At 40.4% G+C, this 20,627-nt stretch overlaps 2 protein-coding genes across 2 annotated transcripts; both read left to right on the forward strand.

The window, feature by feature from the left end:
• Positions 1-8,981: 8,981 nt before the first annotated feature.
• Positions 8,982-10,735, forward strand: LOC147394219 (uncharacterized). Its single transcript, XM_086453246.1, has 3 exons — positions 8,982-9,269; positions 9,345-9,886; positions 10,153-10,735. The coding sequence occupies exons 1-3, from the start codon at positions 8,982-8,984 to the stop codon at positions 10,733-10,735; spliced, it is 1,413 nt and encodes a 470-aa protein (XP_086309372.1).
• A 1,394-nt stretch (positions 10,736-12,129) lies between these two features.
• On the forward strand, positions 12,130-12,840 carry LOC147394220 (uncharacterized). Its single transcript, XM_086453247.1, has one exon. It carries the CDS (start codon positions 12,130-12,132, stop codon positions 12,838-12,840), a length of 711 nt encoding a protein of 236 aa, XP_086309373.1.
• Positions 12,841-20,627: the final 7,787 nt, after the last annotated feature.

Below are 20,627 nucleotides of genomic sequence, written 5' to 3' on the forward strand. Positions count from 1 at the left end.
AGATTTGAAAGCTAAAAATTCTACGAAGCACATGAGAAACTGAGTTGGGTCGAAGGTTCTATGTCATATGTTGTCAAAATTTCTAACTTGTTTTATCTTCACGAAGGTTGTGATGATCAGATCATTTTTCTCTCTGTGGCGATGTCCAAAGGATCTTCTAAATCAATGAAAACCTAGTTCGAAGATGGAGGAGACTAGAATTTTCTTTTAGTAGAAGAGAGTGTGGGAAATAACTGAATAATTCTAGAAATCTAGCATTTCAAGTGTTAAAAGGATGTAACGGTCATTATTGAACTTATTTTATTTTAATTAAAAAATCTATGTCCCGAACTTCGATTTTTGCGATCTTATAATTTATTTCGATTAAATTTTATCTAATGGTGTAATCTTTTTTGAAAAGTTCCAACTTCAAAATTTTTCTCCTATTTGTTGACTTATGAATTTTCCCGAGATACATGTTTAAAAATCTTTAATAAAATGTTAAAAGGTATATAAAAGTACCAGCTTTAATAAAATATTAAAAGGTATATAAAAGTACAGAACCAATACCATTTGATAGATTGACTATCATGGGAGTTATATAAGAATACTTAGGTTGAAGTGGCCATAAGCCTATTCTATCATGATATTGAATTCATTGCATGCAAACAATCCCGAAAATCTATATTTAGCTATGATCGCAATTTCACAACTAGGCTATGGACTGAAAAGTGGATGTTTGGTTATAATTAATTCAAATCGCTCAACATATGCACTGAAGTAGTTTATTTGGTGTTAAAGACCAACCAAGGTTGAAGATCTCATTCAGCTACTTGTTTTGTTTGTCTCTTAGTTGCTCTTGAAGACTTACTAAGTCTTCTCTAGTGGGGATTACAAGATAGAGATCTAGAGCAAGTTTAATTCGAGCTATATTTGTATAAATAAAGGGTGAGGTCATGTAATCCTGTGAGAACACACAATAAATTTGGTGGTTTCTTCTTCCATGGATGCAGACAATATTGCCGAGCCACGTAAACTTTCTTCTTCTTCATCATCATATTTGTGAATGCTTTTCTATGAATTTTCATGGTATAAGAGTAGGATTGATCTCCTCTCTGATTATTTCGACCTCCCATCACTGGGATTTGCCTTTTGTTCTGTTGTGTTGTATTGGTACAAGATCTCTCACCAACTGATCTATTTCTATTGTGTTCAAAGGGCTTCTAGCAACTCTAGCTTTTAAATGTTATCATTTATTTACCTTCTTTTATCATGGCTGAGAAAATTGATTCAAACCTTAATGAACCTCTAAGACCATGAATATTCTTGGAAAGGAATTTAAGACTAGTGATAAACTCACTAATGTACTTTTTGAATGGGCATAATTACCAGATATAGGCAATGTCAACCCACTCACACTCACTCACTCACTCACTCACTCACTCTCTCTCTCTCTCTCTCTCTCTCTCTCTCTCTCTCTCTCTCTATATATATATATATATATATGTAACATTAATAAATTTTCAAAAAATGGGTTAGAAGTTACGGATTGAGTTGATTTTTTATGAGGATGATCTCTCTGATGGGAAGATCATCCGAAAAAAAAAAAAAAATCAGTCCAATCTGAAACTTTTAACCCCAATTAAAAGTGATTTAGAATGTGGCCCGTTGATTTTTTGCCAATTTTTACCAATAATTTGTAAATCACTTTTGATGGATTTATAAGTTTCAGATTGAGCTGATTTTTTGTGAGGATGATCTTTCTCATCATAGTGACCATCCTCGCAAAAAATCAACTCAATCGAAAACCTCTAACCCATATTTTGAAAAACCATTGTTTTTACATATGTCCCATGAACCACCCCCATATATATATATAAGGTCCCGTTCGACACCCAATCATTTACCCAATATGATTTTTTGTGAGGATGATCTTCTCAAAAAATCAGCTCAATCGAAAACCTCTAACCCGTATTTTGGAAAACCATTGTTTTTACATATGTCCCATGAACCACCCTCATATATATATATAGGGTCCCGTTCGGCATCCAATCATTTACCCAACATGTTTTGTAAAAAATGGACGATCTATGATTTTTCAACTTGTAAACATGGGATTAGAAGTTTTGAAATGAGCTGATTTTTAGTGAGGATGATCTTCTAACCGTAGAGATCATCCTCACCAAAAATCAGCCCATTCCAAAACTTCTAATCCATGTAGGACAAAACATGTTGGGCAATAAACATTTCCCATATATATATGGGTAGCATTCAATGGTTAACTTTTTGGCAAAACATTTTTCAAAACATGAGTTAGAAGTTTTGGAATGGGCTGATTTTTGGTGAGGATGATCTCTACGGTGAGGAGATCATCCTCACCAAAAATCAGCCCATTCCAAAACTTCTAACCCATGTTTACAAGTTGAAAATTCGTGGACTGTCCATTTTTTGTAAACTATTTTTGATGGGGTTAAAAGTTTTGGAATGAGCTAATTTTTGGTGATGATGATCTCCTCACTGTAGAGATCATCCTCACCAAAAATCAGCCCATTCCAAAATTTCTAACTCAAGTTTTGAAAAATATTTTGCCAAAACATTTGCCATTGAACGGGACCCTATACATATAGGGAAATATTCAACACCCTACACTTTACCCTACGCTTTACCAAACATGTTTTGTCCTACATGGGTTAGAAGTTTTGGAATGGGCTGATTTTTGGTGAGGATAATCTCTATGATTAGAAGATCTTCCTCACCAAAAATCAGCCCATTCTGAATTTTCTAGTCCCATGTTTACAAGTTGAAAAATCGTGGACTGTCCATTTTTTGTAAACCATTTTTTATGGAATTAGAAGTCTTCGAATGGGCTGATTTTTGGTGAGTATGATCTCCTCACCATAGAGATCATCCTCACCAAAAATCAGCCTATTCCAAAACTTCTAACCCATGTAGGACAAAACAAGTTTGGTAAAGCGTAGGGTGGTGAACGGGACCCATATATATATATATATATATGTGTGTGTGTGTGTGTGGGAAAGGATCAAGGGACATATGAAAAAACATATGTAAAAATAATGTAACATTAATAAAATTTTAAAATATGGGTTAGAAGTTTCGGATTAAGCTAATTTTTGTGAGGATGATCTCTACGATGGGCAGATCAACTAGAAAAAAAATAATAATCAATCCAATCTGAAACTTCTAACACCCCCCCATTAAAAGTGATTTAGAATATGGACCGTTGATTTTTTGCAGATAATTTGTAAATCACTTTTGATGGATTTAGAAGTTTCAGATTGAGCTGATTTTTTGTGAGGATGATCTTTCTCATCATAGTGACCATCCTCGCAAAAAATCAGCTCAATCCAAAACCTCTAACCCATATTTTGAAAAATCATTATTTTTACATATGTCCCATTAACCACTCCCATATATATATATATATATATATATATGGGGGCGGTTCAAGGGCCATATGAGAAAACATATGAAAAAACTTTCGTTTTTCAAAATAAGAGTTAGAGGTTTTGGATTGAGCTGATTTTTTGCAAGGATGGTCACTATGATGAAAAGATCATCCTCACAAAAAATCAGCTCAATCAGAAACTTTTAAATCCATCAAAAGTGTTTTACAAATTAGTGATAAAAATTGGTAAAAAATCGACGGTCCACATTTTAAATCACTTTTAATGGGGTTAGAAGTTTCAGATTGGGCTGATTTTTTTTGGATGATCTTCCCATCATAGAGATCATCCTCACAAAAAATCAGCTCAATCCAAAATTTCTAACCCATATTTTAAAATTTTATTAAAAACGAAAGTTTTTACATATGTTTTCTCATATGGCCCTTGAACCTGACCCCATATATATATATATATATATATATATGGAAAATGTTTAGCACCCTAAGTTTTACCACACACTTTAACAAACGTTTTTTGTCCTACATGGGTTAGAAGTTTTGGAATGAGCTGATTTTTGGTGAGGATGATCTCTATGATTAGGAGATCATCCTCCCCAAAAATCAGCCCATTCCGAAATGTTTAGCCCCATGTTTACACGTTGAAAAATCGTGGACCGTCCATTTTTTGTAAATCAATTTTGATGGGGTTATAAGTTTTGGAATGAGCTGATTTTTGGTGAGGATGATCTCCTCACCATAGAGATCATCCTCACCAAAAATCAGCTCATTCTGAAAGTTCTAACCCATGTAAGACAAAACGCGTTTGTTAAAGTGTGTGGTAAAACTTAGGGTGCCGAACGGGACCCTATATATATATATATATATATATATATATATATAGGGAAATGTTCAGCACCCTAAGTTTTACCCACACTTTAACAAACGTTTTTTGTCTTACATGGGTTAGAAGTTTTGGAATGAGCTGATTTTTGGTGAGGATGATCTCTATGATTAGAAGATCATCCTCCCCAAAAATCAGCCCATTCCGAAATGTTTAGCCCCATGTTTACACGTTGAAAAATCGTGGACCGTCCATTTTTTGTAAATCAATTTTGATGGGGTTAGAAGTTTTGGAATGAGCTGATTTTTGGTGATGATGATCTCCTCACCATAGAGATCATCCTCACAAAAAATCAGCTCATTCTGAAACTTATAACCCATGTAAGACAAAACGCGTTTGTTAAAGTGTGTGGTAAAACTAAGGGTGGCGAACGGGACCCATATATATATATATGGGTCTTGTTCGACACCCAACCCTTTGCCCAACAATTTGCCTAACATGTTTTGTCCTACATGGGTTAGAGCTTTTGGAATAGACTAATTCTTGGTGAGGATGATCTCTATCATGAGGTGATCATCCTCACCAAAAATCAGCCCATTCCAAAACTTCTAACCCCATCACAAATGGTTTACAAAAAATGGACGGTACACGATTTTTCAACATGTAAACATGGGGTTAAAAGTTTTGGAATGGGCTGATTTTTGGTGAGGATGATCTCTACGGTTAGAAGATCATCCTCACCAAAAAACAGCCCATTTCAAAACTTCTAACCCATGTAGGACAAAACATGTTGGGCAAATTGTTGGGTAATGGGTAAATAGTTGGGTGCTGAACATTTCCCTATATATATATATATATATATAGGAGGCGGTTCAAGGGCCATATGTAAAAACATATGAAAAAACAATGGTTTTTCAAAATATGGGTTAGAAGTTTTGGATTGAGCTGATTTTTTGCAAGGATGGTCACTATGATGAGAAGATCATCCTCACAAAAAATCAGCTAAATCAGAAACTTCTAACCCATATTTTGAAACTTTATTAATGTTACATTGTTTTTACATATGTTTTCTCATATGTCCCTTGAACCTGACTCATATATATATATAGGGAGAGGTTTGGCAGCCCTAAAGTTTGCCAATTTTGGTGCCAAACATTTTTTGTAAATCACTTTTGATGGGGTTAGAAGTTTTGGAATAGGCTGCTTTTTTGTGAGGATGATCTCTACGATGAAGAGATCATCCTCACAAAAAATCAGCTCATTTTGAAGCTTCTAACCCTTATTTACAAGTTGAAGAATCATGGATCGTCCAATTTTTGTAAATCACTTATGATGGGGTTAGAAGTTTTGGAATAGGCTGATTTTTTGTGAGGATGATCTCCTCATCATAGAGATCATCCTCACAAAACATCAGCTCATTCCAAAGCTTCTAACCCATATTTTGAAAAATGTTTGGCACCAAACTTGGCAAACTTTAGGGCTGCTGAACCGTCCCCATATATATATATATATATATGGGGACGGTTCAGCAGCCCTAAAGTTTGCCAAGGTTGGTGCCAAATATTTTTCAAAATATGGGTTAGAAGCTTTGGAATGAGCTGATGTTTTGTGAGGATGATCTCTATGATGAGTATATATATATATATATATATATCTATATGGGGACGGTTCAGCAACGCTAAAGTTTGCCAAGTTTGGTGCCAAACATTTTTCAAAATATGGGTTAGAATCTTTAGAATGAGCTGATTTTTTGTGAGGATGATCTCTATGATGAGGAGATTATCCTCACCAAAAATCAGCCAATTTCAAAATTTCTAACCCCATCAAAAGTGATTTATAAAAGTTGAATGGTCCACGATTCTTCAACTTGTAAACTAGGGTTAGAAGTTTCAAAATGAACTGAGTTTTTGTGAGGATGATCTCTTTCCCATAGAGATCATCCTCACAAAAAATCAGCTTATTCCAAAACTTCTAATCCCATCAAAAGTGATTTACAAAAAATGTTTGGCACCAAACTTGGCAAACTTTAGGGCTGCTGAACCGCTCCCATATATATATAATTTTGGAAGGGGCACCAATTACTATCATGGTCGCGGTGGTAGAGGTCGAGGTAACGCGGGGGGGGGGGGGGGGGGAGAGACCACCTTAGATCCCAAATGTGATAGTTATGCTTGCATTGGACATATAAAGGAAAAATGTTGGATTTTGTATCCCCATCTCAAGTCGACCGACCAATGATAAAAGAGACGGCATCATTGGAAAACTGACTCAACTTCTCCAACAAGGTAAATGACTAGGGTGCTAGTGACCATATGACTATAAATTTGTCTAGTGCTAGCTTTATACAAGTCACTGGCAAACGTACTATGTCAATTGTCAATTGGTTCCATGACTCCTATTTATGGTCTTTGCAAGACTAACTTTCTTTCAGATAATCTCAACTTTGAGGTTTTATTTGTGCCTTCTTTCCCATCAAATCTTTTATATATATATTTTTTTCTCCAGATAATGTGACATTTCAGGACATGGTCAAGAGGGAAAAAGATTGGTAAAGGGTTCGCATGGATTGTATTTGATTGATCAATGTAGTAAAGCATTAGTTGTTAATCAATCTTCTTTTAGTAATAGTTGGTAATAACACTCCAGAGTCGGCCATTCTTCAGATCGTGTCTTACAGTTGTTATTGCCAGGTTTATCTTTGGATTCAAGTTCTTGTATTCAAAACAAACTAGGCTTCCTTTTCAAAGACCTATATTCTGATGTGTAGGGACCTGCCCCAATTATTCTATAAGTTACCAAGTAATATTCTTAGGAATGTCTCTGCCATGCATATTTTAAAGGGAAAGAAAATTGATGTTTTTCATCTCCTTGCTTTTCAGTGTGTTTGTTATGTGCATAAGAATATTCATGAAAAATGGGGAAAACGTGTTGTTAAATGCATTTTCTTTGGGTATTCCTCCACGAAAAAGGGCACAGAGAGATGTCAGATTTGTTGAATATGATTCCTACTAGTAAAATTCATCTCAAAAGCCCCTGGAAATAGGAATCATGGGGAGTGTCATAACATCATACAATTTCCTTCAATGAGAACTAAAGATATGACTATTGAAGTTTTTGAAAATAGTCGCAGCAGTAGTGATCATGGTAATGAACTTGAAGATCCTGTTGAAGTTGTTGAAGGAAGACATGGGCATGAAGATTTATAGGAAGGACCTCAATCTCCTAAGGACCGCCAAGTTTAAGAAGAAAAACTTGTGACCTAGTCTCCTCCTGTTCACATTGTTCTAGATCCCATATATGGTACATAGAACCTTTCTCGTCCATCGTCTATGCTTAAAGATTTTTTCACTTACCTGTTTTGATGTATCCTATTCAAAATCAAGTAAGTTATGATAATGTCCCCTAAATATTCTTCATTCTTGACTTCAATTTCCAATAATCTTGAGCCTAGTAATTACCTTGATATAAATTCCCTACCTGTGTGGAGGAAGAACTTAAGGCACTTGACAAAAATCACACTTGGGAGATTGTCAAGTTGCCTATTGCAAAAAAGACCCGTTGGTTGTAAATTGGTATTCAAAACATGGTATAATAATAGTGATGGTTTTGTTGAAAGGCATAAAACTAGATTAGTAGCTGAGGGGTTTACTCAAACATATGGAGTAGACCATACAGAGACCTTTGTCCCTGTTGCAAAAATGAATACAGTTTGAGTCCTTCTATTGGTAGCTATTAATTTTGGATGGCCCTTAATATAAAATTGATGAAAAAAAAGTATTTTCTGCATGGTGATTGTGGGGGAAATTCCTAAACATGGACACGTGGCTCGAGCAAAGCCCGGAAGTAACGTATCTAAGCTCGGATAGACTGCCATATAAGACCAATTTATTAGACTTTTCGGGTGCACGGATGAACAGCTCAGACTTGAGCTACCGACCAATTAAGTAGCCTGGACAATGGCAGTATAGGTCGGTAAGACGGATCTAACAGATGTGCCATTGATTGACAATTCTAACAACCCTCATCATGTCAAATCAGCCATAATCATCCCAGAAGTCGCAGGACAGTTGCAACAACTCCTGCAGCTGACATGTCAGGGAGTGAGCTAACTGCCCTCAGCAAGCTAATTGCCCAAGATCATTTCAAAGGGTGGCACAGAAAACGATCAAGTTTAACACCTATAAAAGGAAGAGGACTATGGGTAAAATAGGTTCGAATTCTTCTTCTCTCAAAACTGACTGACATTGATCAACTTGTCTAACTTGATCGTCGGAGTGGGCTGATTTGCAGGTCCGCCCGAGCTTGGAGAGAGGGAAAGGGTAAAGCTAATTCTTGCATCTACAATTTGGCGCCATCTGTGGGAATCTTACAAGGAGAAAAACGACCAAAATGGGAAGAGCTAGAGGCGAGACACGCAAAGAGCCATCAAATCCCTTACCAGCAGATTCACCTCCAAACGCGCAAGACCCTATGCTCGCAATGTACAACCTACTCATAGAGATGAGGGAGGAGATGCGCAGGAGTTTGGAGAGACAGAATAATGAGATTACAAAGATAAGAAGGGAGAATGAAGAACTCAAGCAAAGGCTGGGCGAGTGCGCGAAAATAGAAGAAGGCCCAGGTGCGGAGTAGAACAGGGATCAAACCGCTCGAACAGCGCGAATGGAAGTAGATTGGACTGAAGATTCAACGACAGTAAAAGTGCAACAAGGAAGCTCAGAAGTTAAAGAAACAATGACGAGGAAATAAGTGGAGGAAATGTTAAGAAGGAGGGATGAGGAACTCACACGTGGGAAGGATCCCGCGCAGAAGGTACGTAGCGCCATCCGGGAGCTCAAGGGGATACCGTTTTTGCCAAGGATAATGAGTTCGGAACCACCGAGAACGTTGCATATGCCAAAGTTTGAAACTTATGATGGAACGAGAGACCCTATAGACCATATTCTGCATTACAGGAGCCAGATGGTGTTGTACCAGGGCGATGATTCGTTACTTTGCAAGTTGTTTCCATCAACTCTGAGACACGGGACCATGACGTGGTTTCAAGTGTTACCAGTTGGGTCCATTATGAACTTTTCCGAGCTAGAGGAGACATTCGTTGGACAGTTCGTACATCTGTAGAGGAAGAAGGTTGGAGTCAACACTCTGTTTAATCTTAGACAGGAGGTCGGGGAGAGCATCCGATCATTTGCAACTCGTTTTCGAACGAAGGCGTTGGATGTAGAAGGCATGGACGAAGCAACCGGCTTTGCGGCGTACATCGCTATAGTCATCCCGGGAACACGGTTGCATGAGTCATTGATCAAGTCTGACCTAACTCGTTTGGAAGATTTGTATTCAAAGGTGGAGAAGTACATTCTCGTGGAGGAATCCATAAAGGGCAGGAGACGAAACGCTCAAATAGTGGCCAATAGCGAAGGGGGAATTGAAGCAACAAAGGCACCAAATCACCTCGGAGAGGAGGGAAGCAAGAAAATGCGGAGAGAGCCGAATGAGCAGTCAAGGTGGAAGAGAGGCCGAGTGTATACACCGCTCAATAAAAAGCTATCTGTGATACTGAGGCACATAAAGAGCGAACCCGATTTCATTCAGCCACCTCGGGGGTATAAGGGGAAACCCGAAAAACCATACTGCGAGTACCATGAGGCTGAGGACTGTTACAGGTTACGCCATATCATCTAGCATATGGTTGAAACAGGGAAGCTCAAAGGGTATGTCTCATCAGAGAGAGGGAAAAGAAGGGAAACCCCCGAGAGAGACGAACGGAAGCCCAGACCGAGGTGGCCGGCCAAGGGAGGGCGTCGAGAGACGAAAAAACGCAAGATAGTTCATACCATCACAGGGGTGTTAGGGGCTGAAGTGCTGTCTAGGCAGGTGATTCGGGATAGAGTAAAAAAGATCCGACATATGGTTGGAGTCAACAATGTAGCATCAGGAGTACGGGTAGCAGGAACGACGAGCAACGGAACGGATTCCCGGCGATTGTGTTCACGGAGGATGACCTGAGGGGAACGGCAAGGCCCCATCAGGACGCACTGGTGATCGCACTCCCAGTTGGAAACGTCAAGCTCCGTAGGATACTGGTGGACTCGGGAAGTGCAGTGGATATTCTTTTCTTAAGCACGGCAAAGAGGATGGGGATTTCAGATAGTTTGGAACCGACATCGACCCTCGTTTATGGGTTCAATGGGGCTCCGAGCAGTTCGGTGGGAGAAATCACACTCCCGATCACGGCAGGGTCAAAAGTGGTAATGACAAGATTCGTGGTAATAGATGCGGACTCAGCCTATAACGCGATCTTTGGACGGAGGTGGATACATGAGATGAGGGCAGTCCCTTCAACCTATCATCAGGTTATTCGATTCCTGAGCAAGGAAGGAATAATGGAGATCAGGGGTGACCAGGAGATGGCGCAGCGGTGTTTACACCTAACCTTGAAACAAGGACGAGGCGCCGAGGCCATTCCTCAGAAGAAGAGAAAGGAGCCACCAACCGAGATAGAGGCATCATAGCAATTACAGAAGCAGCCACAACAGGAGCATCGGACAACAGTTGAGGAAGTTGAAGCCGTGGATCTCAGCGATGACGGAGGTCAGCTAGTTAGTATTGGCACCACAATGTTGCGGGAGGAGAATGCAACATTGCTCCAGCTTCTGAGGGCAAACAAGGACGTGTTTGCGTAGTCGTTGGAGGACATGCCCGGAATTGACCCCTTAGTGGCGTGCCATAGACTAAATATTGATGAAAACTTCCGACCCATTAGACAAAAGTCGAGGAGGCTGTCTCCCTGTCTAAGGCAGGGGGTAAATGAGGAAATTGAGAAATTATTAAAGGCCGGATTCATCAGGGAAGTGGATTACCCAGAATGGATAGCCAATGTGGTGGCAGTGCCAAAAAAGGATGGAAGGGTGAGGGTGTGCATTGACTTCACAAATCTCAATAAGGCGTGCCCAAAGGACAATTTCCCTCTGTCGAGGATAGACAGACTTGTAGATGCTATGGCCGGGCATGAAAGAATGTCGTTCATGGACGGCTATTCGGGGTATAACCAAATCCCCTTAGCAGCGGAGGATCAGGAAAGAACGTCATTCATTACCGAGCAAGGGTTGTTCTGTTATAAGGTCATGCCATTTGGCTTAAGGAACGCCGGGGCCACTTACCAGAGACTCGTGACAAAGATGTTCGAAGGGTTAATCGAGAAGACAGTGGAGGTATACATCGACGATTTATTGGTAAAAAACTAGAAAGTAGATGATCACTTGGTAGACCTCGAGCAAACTTTTGACCGGTTAAGGAGTTTTTAGATGAAGCTGAATCTAAAGAAGTGCGTATTCGCAGTTTCTTCTGGGAAATTTCTCGGGCACATCATCACTAAAAGGGGCATTGAGGCCAATCCAGATCAGATTCGGGCTTTGATAGATATGCCGATCCCGAACAGTCAGAAACAGGTGCAGAAACTGGTAGGATGGATAGCAGCATTGAATAGGTTTATTTCCAGAGTATCTGACAGATGCCGTCTACTATTTAAGTTGCTGCAAAAAGAAAAGAACTTCGCTTGGAGCGCGGAATGTGAGATGGCGTTTAGCGACCTGAAGAAGTACTTAGGGCAGTCACCGATCCTTAGCTCACCGAAGGAAGGAGAGGAGTTAGGAATTTACTTGGCAGCCAGCTCATCGTCGGTAAGCTCGGTCCTTTTCAAAGTCGACTTTGGACGGGAGTACCCTATCTACTACATCAGCAAAAAGCTATGTCCATAAGAGGCGAGGTACACGAAGACGGAGAAAAAATGATTGTCGCTCGTCTACTCAGCACATAAGCTTAGGCCTTATTTCCTCTCACATTGTATCCAAGTGGTAACTGACAGCCCTTTGAAAGAAATGATGCACAGGTCGAAAAATCCTGGTGGATGGCGAGATGGGCGGTAATTCTCGACGAATACGACTTACAGTTTGAATCACGAACGGCACTAAAAAGGCAAGTGTTAGCAAACTTCCTCGCTGATTTCCCGGTCGAAGATCCGAACTGGGAAGAGTTGGAGGACGAAGACGAAAGGGCAGAAGAAGCGGAATTGTGGGACAAACAGGCAGGTTGGAGGATGTTCGTCGATGGTTCGTCAAATTATTCCGGCTCGGGGATCGGGATAGTGTTTGTAACGCCAAGCAATGACAGACTGGAGAAGATAATAAAGCTTGGATATGGGGCATCAAATAACGAGGCTGAATACGAGGCAGTTATCAATGGACTGAGAATGGCAAGCAAATTGAAGGTCGGTCGAATAAAGCTATGTACTGATTCCCAACTCATAGCGAACCAATGCAATGGAAAGTTCGAAGCGAAGGACGAGCGCATGTCGAAATACCTGGTCTCAGTAAAACGGGAAATTGAAAATTTTGACCAGGTAGAGATATGTCAGATACCGAGGGATGAGAACAGGCATGCAGATTCGTTGGCCTACATCGCCTCAATGCTAAGGAAAACGGAAAGACGGGCTTTACCGGTAGAATACCTACCTAAAGCAAGCATCGAACACGATGAAAGAGAGTGTGCACAGGTAGAGCAAACCTCGGGATGGATAGACGAATACACGCAGTATCTGTACACAAAGGTGCTGCCATAGGACAAGGCTGAAGCCAGGAAGATGTTACGGCAGGTCGGGCAATATACACTCGTCGAAGGAGAACTCTATAGGATGTCATTCGGAGGACCACTCTTGAAATGCCTTGGAAAGGAGGAATCCGAGCTCATAATGGCCGAAATTCATCAGGAGATCTATGGCAACCACTCTGGGGGATGGTCACTTGCCAATAAGGTGATCAACCAGGGCTACTTTTGGCCCAGGATACAGGAAGATTGTAAGAAATACGTAAGGACCTACGATCAATGCCAAAAACATGCCCCCATGCATTTGCAGCCAGCCAGCGAGCTCCACCCTATGAAGTCACCCTGGCCGTTCTCAATATGGGGAATGGACATTGTTGGACCTCTACCTCATGGAAAGGGGGGTAAGCTCTTCATCCTTGTAGCAACAGATTATTTCACTAAATGGGTCGAAGCTATTCCTCTCACTAGGATTAGAGAAGAAGAGGTTATCAAATTCACTTGGGAACACATCATAACCCGTTCGAAATCCCTTATGCGTTGATCTCCGACAATGGAACACAGTTTAAGGGTAACCACGTGCAATCATACTTCAGGGAGTACGAAATTCGATCACTCCAGTCGTCATCGAGGTATCAACAAGTAACGGGCAGGCTGAAGCATCCAACAAGACAATCTTGGGAACTTAAAAAAGAAATTGGCGGAGCATAAAGGAGATGGGTGGACGAGCTACACAATGTCCTATGGCTTACCGGACTACAGTAAGAAGGGCAACAGGTTTCACTCCGTTCGCGCTAGCCTATGGGACCGAAGTCGTTATCCCGACTGAAATACAGGTTCCCACCACAAGAATACAAGTGGTCGAGACAGAGCTGAACGATGAAATGGTGGCTCAGAATTTGGATTGGTTGGATGAGACGCGAGAAAGGGTCATAAAAGGTTGGCGCGATACCAACAAGTGTTAAAAAGGTCTTATGATCGGAAGGTCCGGCACAGGGAATTCAAAGTCGGCGACATGGTGCTTCGAAAGGTTTTCTCCAACACCAGGGAAGTCAACAGTGGAAAGCTCGGCTCTAACTGGGAAGGACCCTACATCGTAAGTAAAGTTGGGGGATCAGGCGCATACTACTTGGAGACATCAACAGGGGATGAAATTCAGTTACCATGGAATGTATTCAACTTGAAGAAATACTATCAATAAATAGTTATCTTTGCATCTATGCCTAACTGATCGAGCAAAGCCTCGGCCCCTCACAAGGAGCCGAGCCCAACTGAGGAGTTGGTTTGAAGGCTAAAGCCTTGGTCCCTCCATAGGGACCAAGCCCAACTAAGGAGTTGGTTTAAGGCAAAGCCTCAGCCCCTCACAAGGAGCCGAGCCCAACTGAGGAGTTGGTTTGAAGGCTAAAGCCTTGGTCCCTCCATAGGGACCAAGCCCAACTAAGGAGTTGGTTTAAGGCAAAGCCTCGGCCCCTCACAAGGAGCCGAGCCCAACTGAGGAGTTGGTTTGAAGGTTAAAGCCTTTGTCCCTTCACAGGGGCCAAGTCTTGACTAAAGTATTAGGTAAAGGTAAGGCCTCGGCCCACAATAAGTGCCGAGCCTAAGGAGTTGGTCAAATAAAAAGCAAGGTTAACTATTCTAGGATTATCAGACAATATACATCCACATGAAAGCAAAAGAAAAATGAGCAATAGAAAGCGAAAGACACAAGAATTGTCAAAAAACACTTCCATTAATATGAAAAGTAGATTTACAGGAGAAATTACAAAAATTGTATTACAAAAAAGGGGGAAGAGAAGAATCAGGCATTAACGCCGACATTGTCCTCGGCATCACTGGGTAATCGTTCCTCGGCTAGTATGTCCTCAGCTTGTGGAATCGGCTCGGGAGTAACTTCAGGAATCAACTCGGGAATAACGTCAGGAGTGGTATCTGATTTCTTTGCCGCAGCCTCAGCTTTCTTTAACTTTGCTTTAAGCCTGTTGTAGGCTTTCTCCCAGGCCTCCTCCGAGGAATCTAGCTGGGTTTGAAGGGAGTTGAGCTGGTCCTGGAGGGCTCTTTGTTGCTCCATTTCCTTAGCTTTCACTAGCTCCTCCAAGGAAGAGATCTTCCCTCCGCCAGAGCGAGTCGATCTTTATTCTGCTCCAGCTCGGATAGTGCGCTATCCAAGCTCGTTTGGAGCCTAGAGGAGTTGGCCGCAGCCGCATCCCTCCCAGCCTCAAGCTGTAGAAGACGACCTTCCGCTGTCTGAAGATCATGCGCCGAAGTGTCGCGCGCTTCACGAACTTGGCCACGGCATGTTGCGCCTGGAAGATAAAAAAAAGGGATATCACTTGAGATTTCGAGTGTAAAAAATGTTAGTAAAGGAAAGTTGAGTGGAAAAGGCTTACCGCAGCCAGAGCCCTGAATGCGTCGTTAGAAAACTTCATCGAATTACTGGAAAAACTTCGGCGACTTTTCTCCACGTCCCGTGGCAGCGCGGATGCCTCAAAAACCGCCCAGGCTACCGCCGGGTTGGACAATGCTGAGTCTCTGTCCGACACAAGCCTTCCCCCGACCATGGGATGTATCGCCCAAGTATCACCCAAAGGGAAGGAGGGGGCAGACTTCCCCTCTGTACCGAACCAGTTGAGGATGCTTGAGATATCTCAGCTGGCTGGCCTGCCCCCTCGGCAGCAGGGGGAGGAGGCAGTTGAAGCGCCGGGGCCGGGGAGCGGGTCCCCCTCCTCAATCTTTTGAGGAGAGGCTGGTGGTCTTCCTCCCTGGCAACACACCTAGCCCCGGGAGTTCCAATGGGCAGGGTGGGGGGTACCTCTGCCACCTCATCCTCAGAATCGGAGCCGACGGTTAGTGGAGGACGCTTGGACTGCAACGCCATGTCGGACGGACGAACGTTGGGGGGAAGGAAGGCAGTGGCGTGGTTGTAGAGATCGGGGTTGGAGAAGAGATGGGTGATCACCACCGAATCCTTGAAGAACTTATCTTTAGTCGGATCTGCGCAAAATCAAACAATATGAAATCAGTCTACAAGAAAGGAAATTGGTAAAAGCAAAAAGAAAAGAACTAAGAAACACTCACCATGGGGGTTGAAGGATTGATACAACAAGGGGGGAAGCTCGTCCCCGGGAACGCCTTCCCACTGACCAGAGAGTTGGATTATAAATAAAAACCAGTCCTTGTCCGAGTCAGGAAGCTCGATCAAGGACGACTTCCCTCTCTTCTTGGAAAGATAAAAGAAGCCCGGCCTGTTCGGACATTTTTTAAAGATAAACTGGGCCCTAATGTCCGAAAGGCCGAGCTGCAGGCCTTCTTCCAGTCTATCATTCATTAGCTCGAAGGCCTGAATTAGACGGAAGAAGTTCAACACCTCTCGAGTTAGCCTACTAAGAGGAACTCGGAGGCCAGCCTTCAGCTGTCCCCAGTGTACCACAGTAGTACCTGAGGAACACCCACGCTGGGTAAGGGTCTCATCCACATAGGATAGACCCACACCGCTGGGGATGCCAAAATATCCCAGACAGCACCCAGTGGAGGGCGAACAGGGGAATGGGATTTCCCCTTGGCCATTTTTTAAGAAAAAAGGAGAGGCAGAGGAGAGGGGAAGGGCCTCGATTTCGTTACCTTACTCTTCAAAGAAACCAGGAACTTCCGGTCACTGGGCGACAGGCAACTGAGTGGCACAGCGAGAGCACGGCGGAAACATAGGCGGAGGCACTAACGAAAGCAGAGAGCACGCGAGGAGACAAATGGGCAGCGTAACAGCAAGGTAAGTGAAGGTGAAAATAAAAATGGGAAGTGAATAGGGTATTTATAACCTAAAAGGCCTCGAGATCTGTGAGTAAAATCAACGGTTAAGATCTCTCAAACGAACATTGATGGGGTATTAATTGCTGGGAGATCCGATATGACCGTTCGAAATTCACACGCGAATCAAGCTATTCACAGAACGCCACGTGTACTCTGTACATAATTACGCCGTATAACTCAGCAGACGTTGCACACCTCACGAGAGCAGCTCTACCAACCGACGCCCTCGAAGAACGAAAAGGCTAGGTAACGATTCGCCATAAATAAATCATTGATCCTAGCTGAGACCCAATGAGAGGCTACCACGCGTCAATTTTCCAATTTCATATTAATATTCTCGAGCACCCGAGCATTCTGCCCGAGCCCTCGAGAGGGGGTATTGTGGGGGAAATTCCTAAACAAGGACACGTGGCTCGAGCAAAGTCCGGAAGTAACGGATTTAAGTTTGGATAGACTGTCATATAAGACCAGTTTATTAGACTTTTCAGGTGCATGGATGAATAGTTCAGACTTGAGCTACCGACCAATTAAGTAGCCTGAACAATGGCAGTATAGGTCGGTAAGACGGATCTGACAGATGTGCCATTGATTGACAGTTCTAACAACCCACATCATGTCAAATCAGCCCTAATCATCCCAGAAGTGGCAGGATAGTTGCAACAACTCCTGCAACTGACATGTCAGGGAGTGAGCTAACTGCCCTCAGCAAACTAACTACCCAGGGTCATTTCAAAGGGTGGCACAGAAAACGATCAAGTTTAACACCTATAAAAGGAAGAGGACTATGGGTAAAAGAGGTTCGAATTCTTCTTCTCTCAAAACTAACTGACATTGATCAACTTGTCTAACTTGATCGTCGGAGTGGGCTGATTTGCAGGTCCGCCCGAGCTTGGAGAGAGGGAAAGGGTAGAGCTAATTCTTGCATCTACAGTGATCTAGAGGAAAAGGTACATATGCGCATGCACCCTAGGAAAAGTGAAAATGGGCTTCTTTGTAAATTGAAGAAAACTATATACAGCTTGAAATAATCACCTTGTGGATGGTATATTAAACTCAGGATTGCACTATTAAGCATTGAATTTCAAATGAGTAGTGCTAACTCTTCCATGTTTATGAAAAAAGGAAGCAAAGGTACTAATTGTAATTATTTATGATGATATTGTCATGAGTAGCGATGACAAAGAAGGTATTACGAAACTCGAAGTTCATCTACAACACAGATTTGATATCAAAGATCTTGGTAGTTTGAAATACTTTCTCAACATTGAAGTTGCTTACTCCAAAAAGGGTCTCTTTTTATCTCTCAACGAAAATCTGTTCTAGATCTGCTAAAGAAAACTGGAAAGCTGGGAGTTAAACCTATAGAACCACTAGTTGATTTCAATTAAAAGCTTAACCAACTTGACGAAGAGCTTCTTGAAGATGTTGGGTGTTTTCATAGACCCGACATAATGTATGTTGTTAGTCCTGTAAGTTAATTCATGCATGCTCCTAGGACATGTCACATAGAAATTGTTGAAAGAATCCTTAAATATTTAAAAGCATCTCCTGGTAGGGATTTATGGATGAAGTCAAACGGTCATGTCAATATTGAAGGTTATTGTGATGACAATTGAGATAGAAGATCTACTACCGGGTATTGCACTATGGTTAGAGGAAATTTGGTTACTTGGAAAAGCAAAAAAGTAAAATGTGGTAATAAGGTCCAATGCAAAAGCTGAATATAGAGCAATGGTAATAACTTCAAGTAAGCTCGTTTAGTAAAAGTCTCTTTTACAAGACATAGGATTTGTTACGAATCTTCTAACGAAGATGTTTGTGGCAACCAAGCCAGTGAATATTGCATTCTAATCTTGTCTTTCACGAGGGCACAAAGCATATCAAGATGGACATTCATTTTATTTATGAAAAGGCCTAATCAATGATGGTACACGCCATACATGTGAAATCAAGATCGATTTGCTGAAGTCTTATCCAGTAGTTGTTGCAAGATAGAGATCTAGGGAAAGTTAAATGTTGTTTTTTCAAATAAAGGGTGAGGTCATGTAAGTAATCCTGCGAGAATATAAAATAAATTTGGTGGCTTCATCTTCTTCCTATTTGTGAATTTACATAACATAGAAGTTTTCTGTTTTTAACAAAAATGGGTATAAGATTGTAAATAAAAACGACCACTGTTTTAATTTAAATTATAAAATACAATTTGCAATGGTACTTTCATAATTATTTAACAAAATAATGCTATTTTTTATATGTTGGCATACGGATATTTTGTAATTTTATATAAATAATATATTTTTGACATTTAATTTATTATTGTGTACATCTATAAAGATAAATTTAAACTAAAATCGGTACATTAATATCTTTTTAATAATAAAAAAATTAACAATAACTGATAAACTATCGTTTTACATTAATATTTTCAAGACGTATTGGAATATATACATTCATGAAGTTCTATATCCATTTTCGTTTTTTTACCACAGAAATACCTTGAGACCAAGCCTAGTCCCATTTTTATGAGACCCAGCCTGAACTTGAGCCCACCTACATGAAGCCCTATTCTATGTCCCAAGTATAGATCCATAATAGAATGTTTGAACCCATTAGCCTACTCGATGGTCTCTAATCCATGAAGAAATTAGGACCAATGTGCTATGGGCTCATACAATCTTGCCCAATACTTCTTAGGGCTATAGACCCTGAGCAACCATATATGGTTGCATTAGCCAAAGATCAAAGACCTAATCAGAGAAGCTTTAATGCAATCCAATAAACTCCTCAATTTCCTGATTTATCAATAGTTCTATACTAACGTGTTTGCTTCTTTAGTAGAAAATAAGTGGTCCTTAAGAAAGTTTTGAAGCGGCCACATGACATGAAAATGATTTTCCTTGGAGATACAATTTTTAGGTATTTGATTACATATTTTCTTTAGATTTTTTGTCCAAAACGATTTTACACCCTAAGAGGACAAATGTTTTTGGCATTTCCTTCGGGGGAAAATGATTTTGGGACAATGACCGCAAAGACTTATCTTTTGAATGTATGTACAAAAAAGTCCCTTCTTAAAAATTATGGACTCTTTAGTACTCATTTTATCAAATATTAGTCTAAAAAGATGTTTGAAGCAAAAATGTCGTAATTAACCTTTCAATGATTCGTTAGGTTTAAAGAAATGTGTTTATTTGAGATATTTAAGTTACTCCTATGTTTTAAAATTAATGACATGCCCCCTGGCTACAACCATCTCTTATTAAACAATGAGAAAAAGATTTAAATGAAAACAAAATCCTTGTTTTCTACTTTAACTCACAAAGATAATGATGATGACTACAAATTATTACTTTTTTTTTAAAACATTTGAAGTGATGAGATTTTTTCTTTTAAATAAATTTTCTATACTTAAAGTGCAGAATTTAAATATTAAAAAAATCGACTCTTAAAGTGTCAAAGTTCATTTTTTTATATAAAAAAAATAATATAAAGTGCCGAAATTTCTGAATTCTGATCATTTTGTAAATGTTATATGTCCGTTGGGAAAATTTAAAATTTCTTGCACTCCATATAAACTTATCATACATTCATATTTCTCACAATTTTCACTTTCACAATTTTCACTCTTACAATTTTCATTCTCACAATTTTCTTCTTATTTTTACTTTTATAATTCTATTACAAGATTTTATAATTCAATTGAAAATGTATTCAAGAGTTATTATTTATCAATATAGAGGTTACGTTAAAGGTATCACACATATTGGTGGATATATGCGATTTTTATCGACTTCATCAGAAATTACATATTCGGAGTTACAAGTTTTTATTCTTTCGATTTATAATATTCGACTAGAATTTTCAATAAGGTCAGTTATTAATTTAGATAATAAAAAAAAATTGAATTGATATTTTTTACCAATGAACTTGGGAATATATATTAAATAATAATAAAAAATCACAAAGCATAATTATTTTTGTGATATAACATAAGAATATTGG

This window comes from Akebia trifoliata, chromosome 9 (assembly GCF_017979445.1).
Source record: "Akebia trifoliata isolate Shusen 1 chromosome 9, ASM1797944v1, whole genome shotgun sequence".
NCBI classification, from domain to species: domain Eukaryota; kingdom Viridiplantae; phylum Streptophyta; class Magnoliopsida; order Ranunculales; family Lardizabalaceae; genus Akebia; species Akebia trifoliata.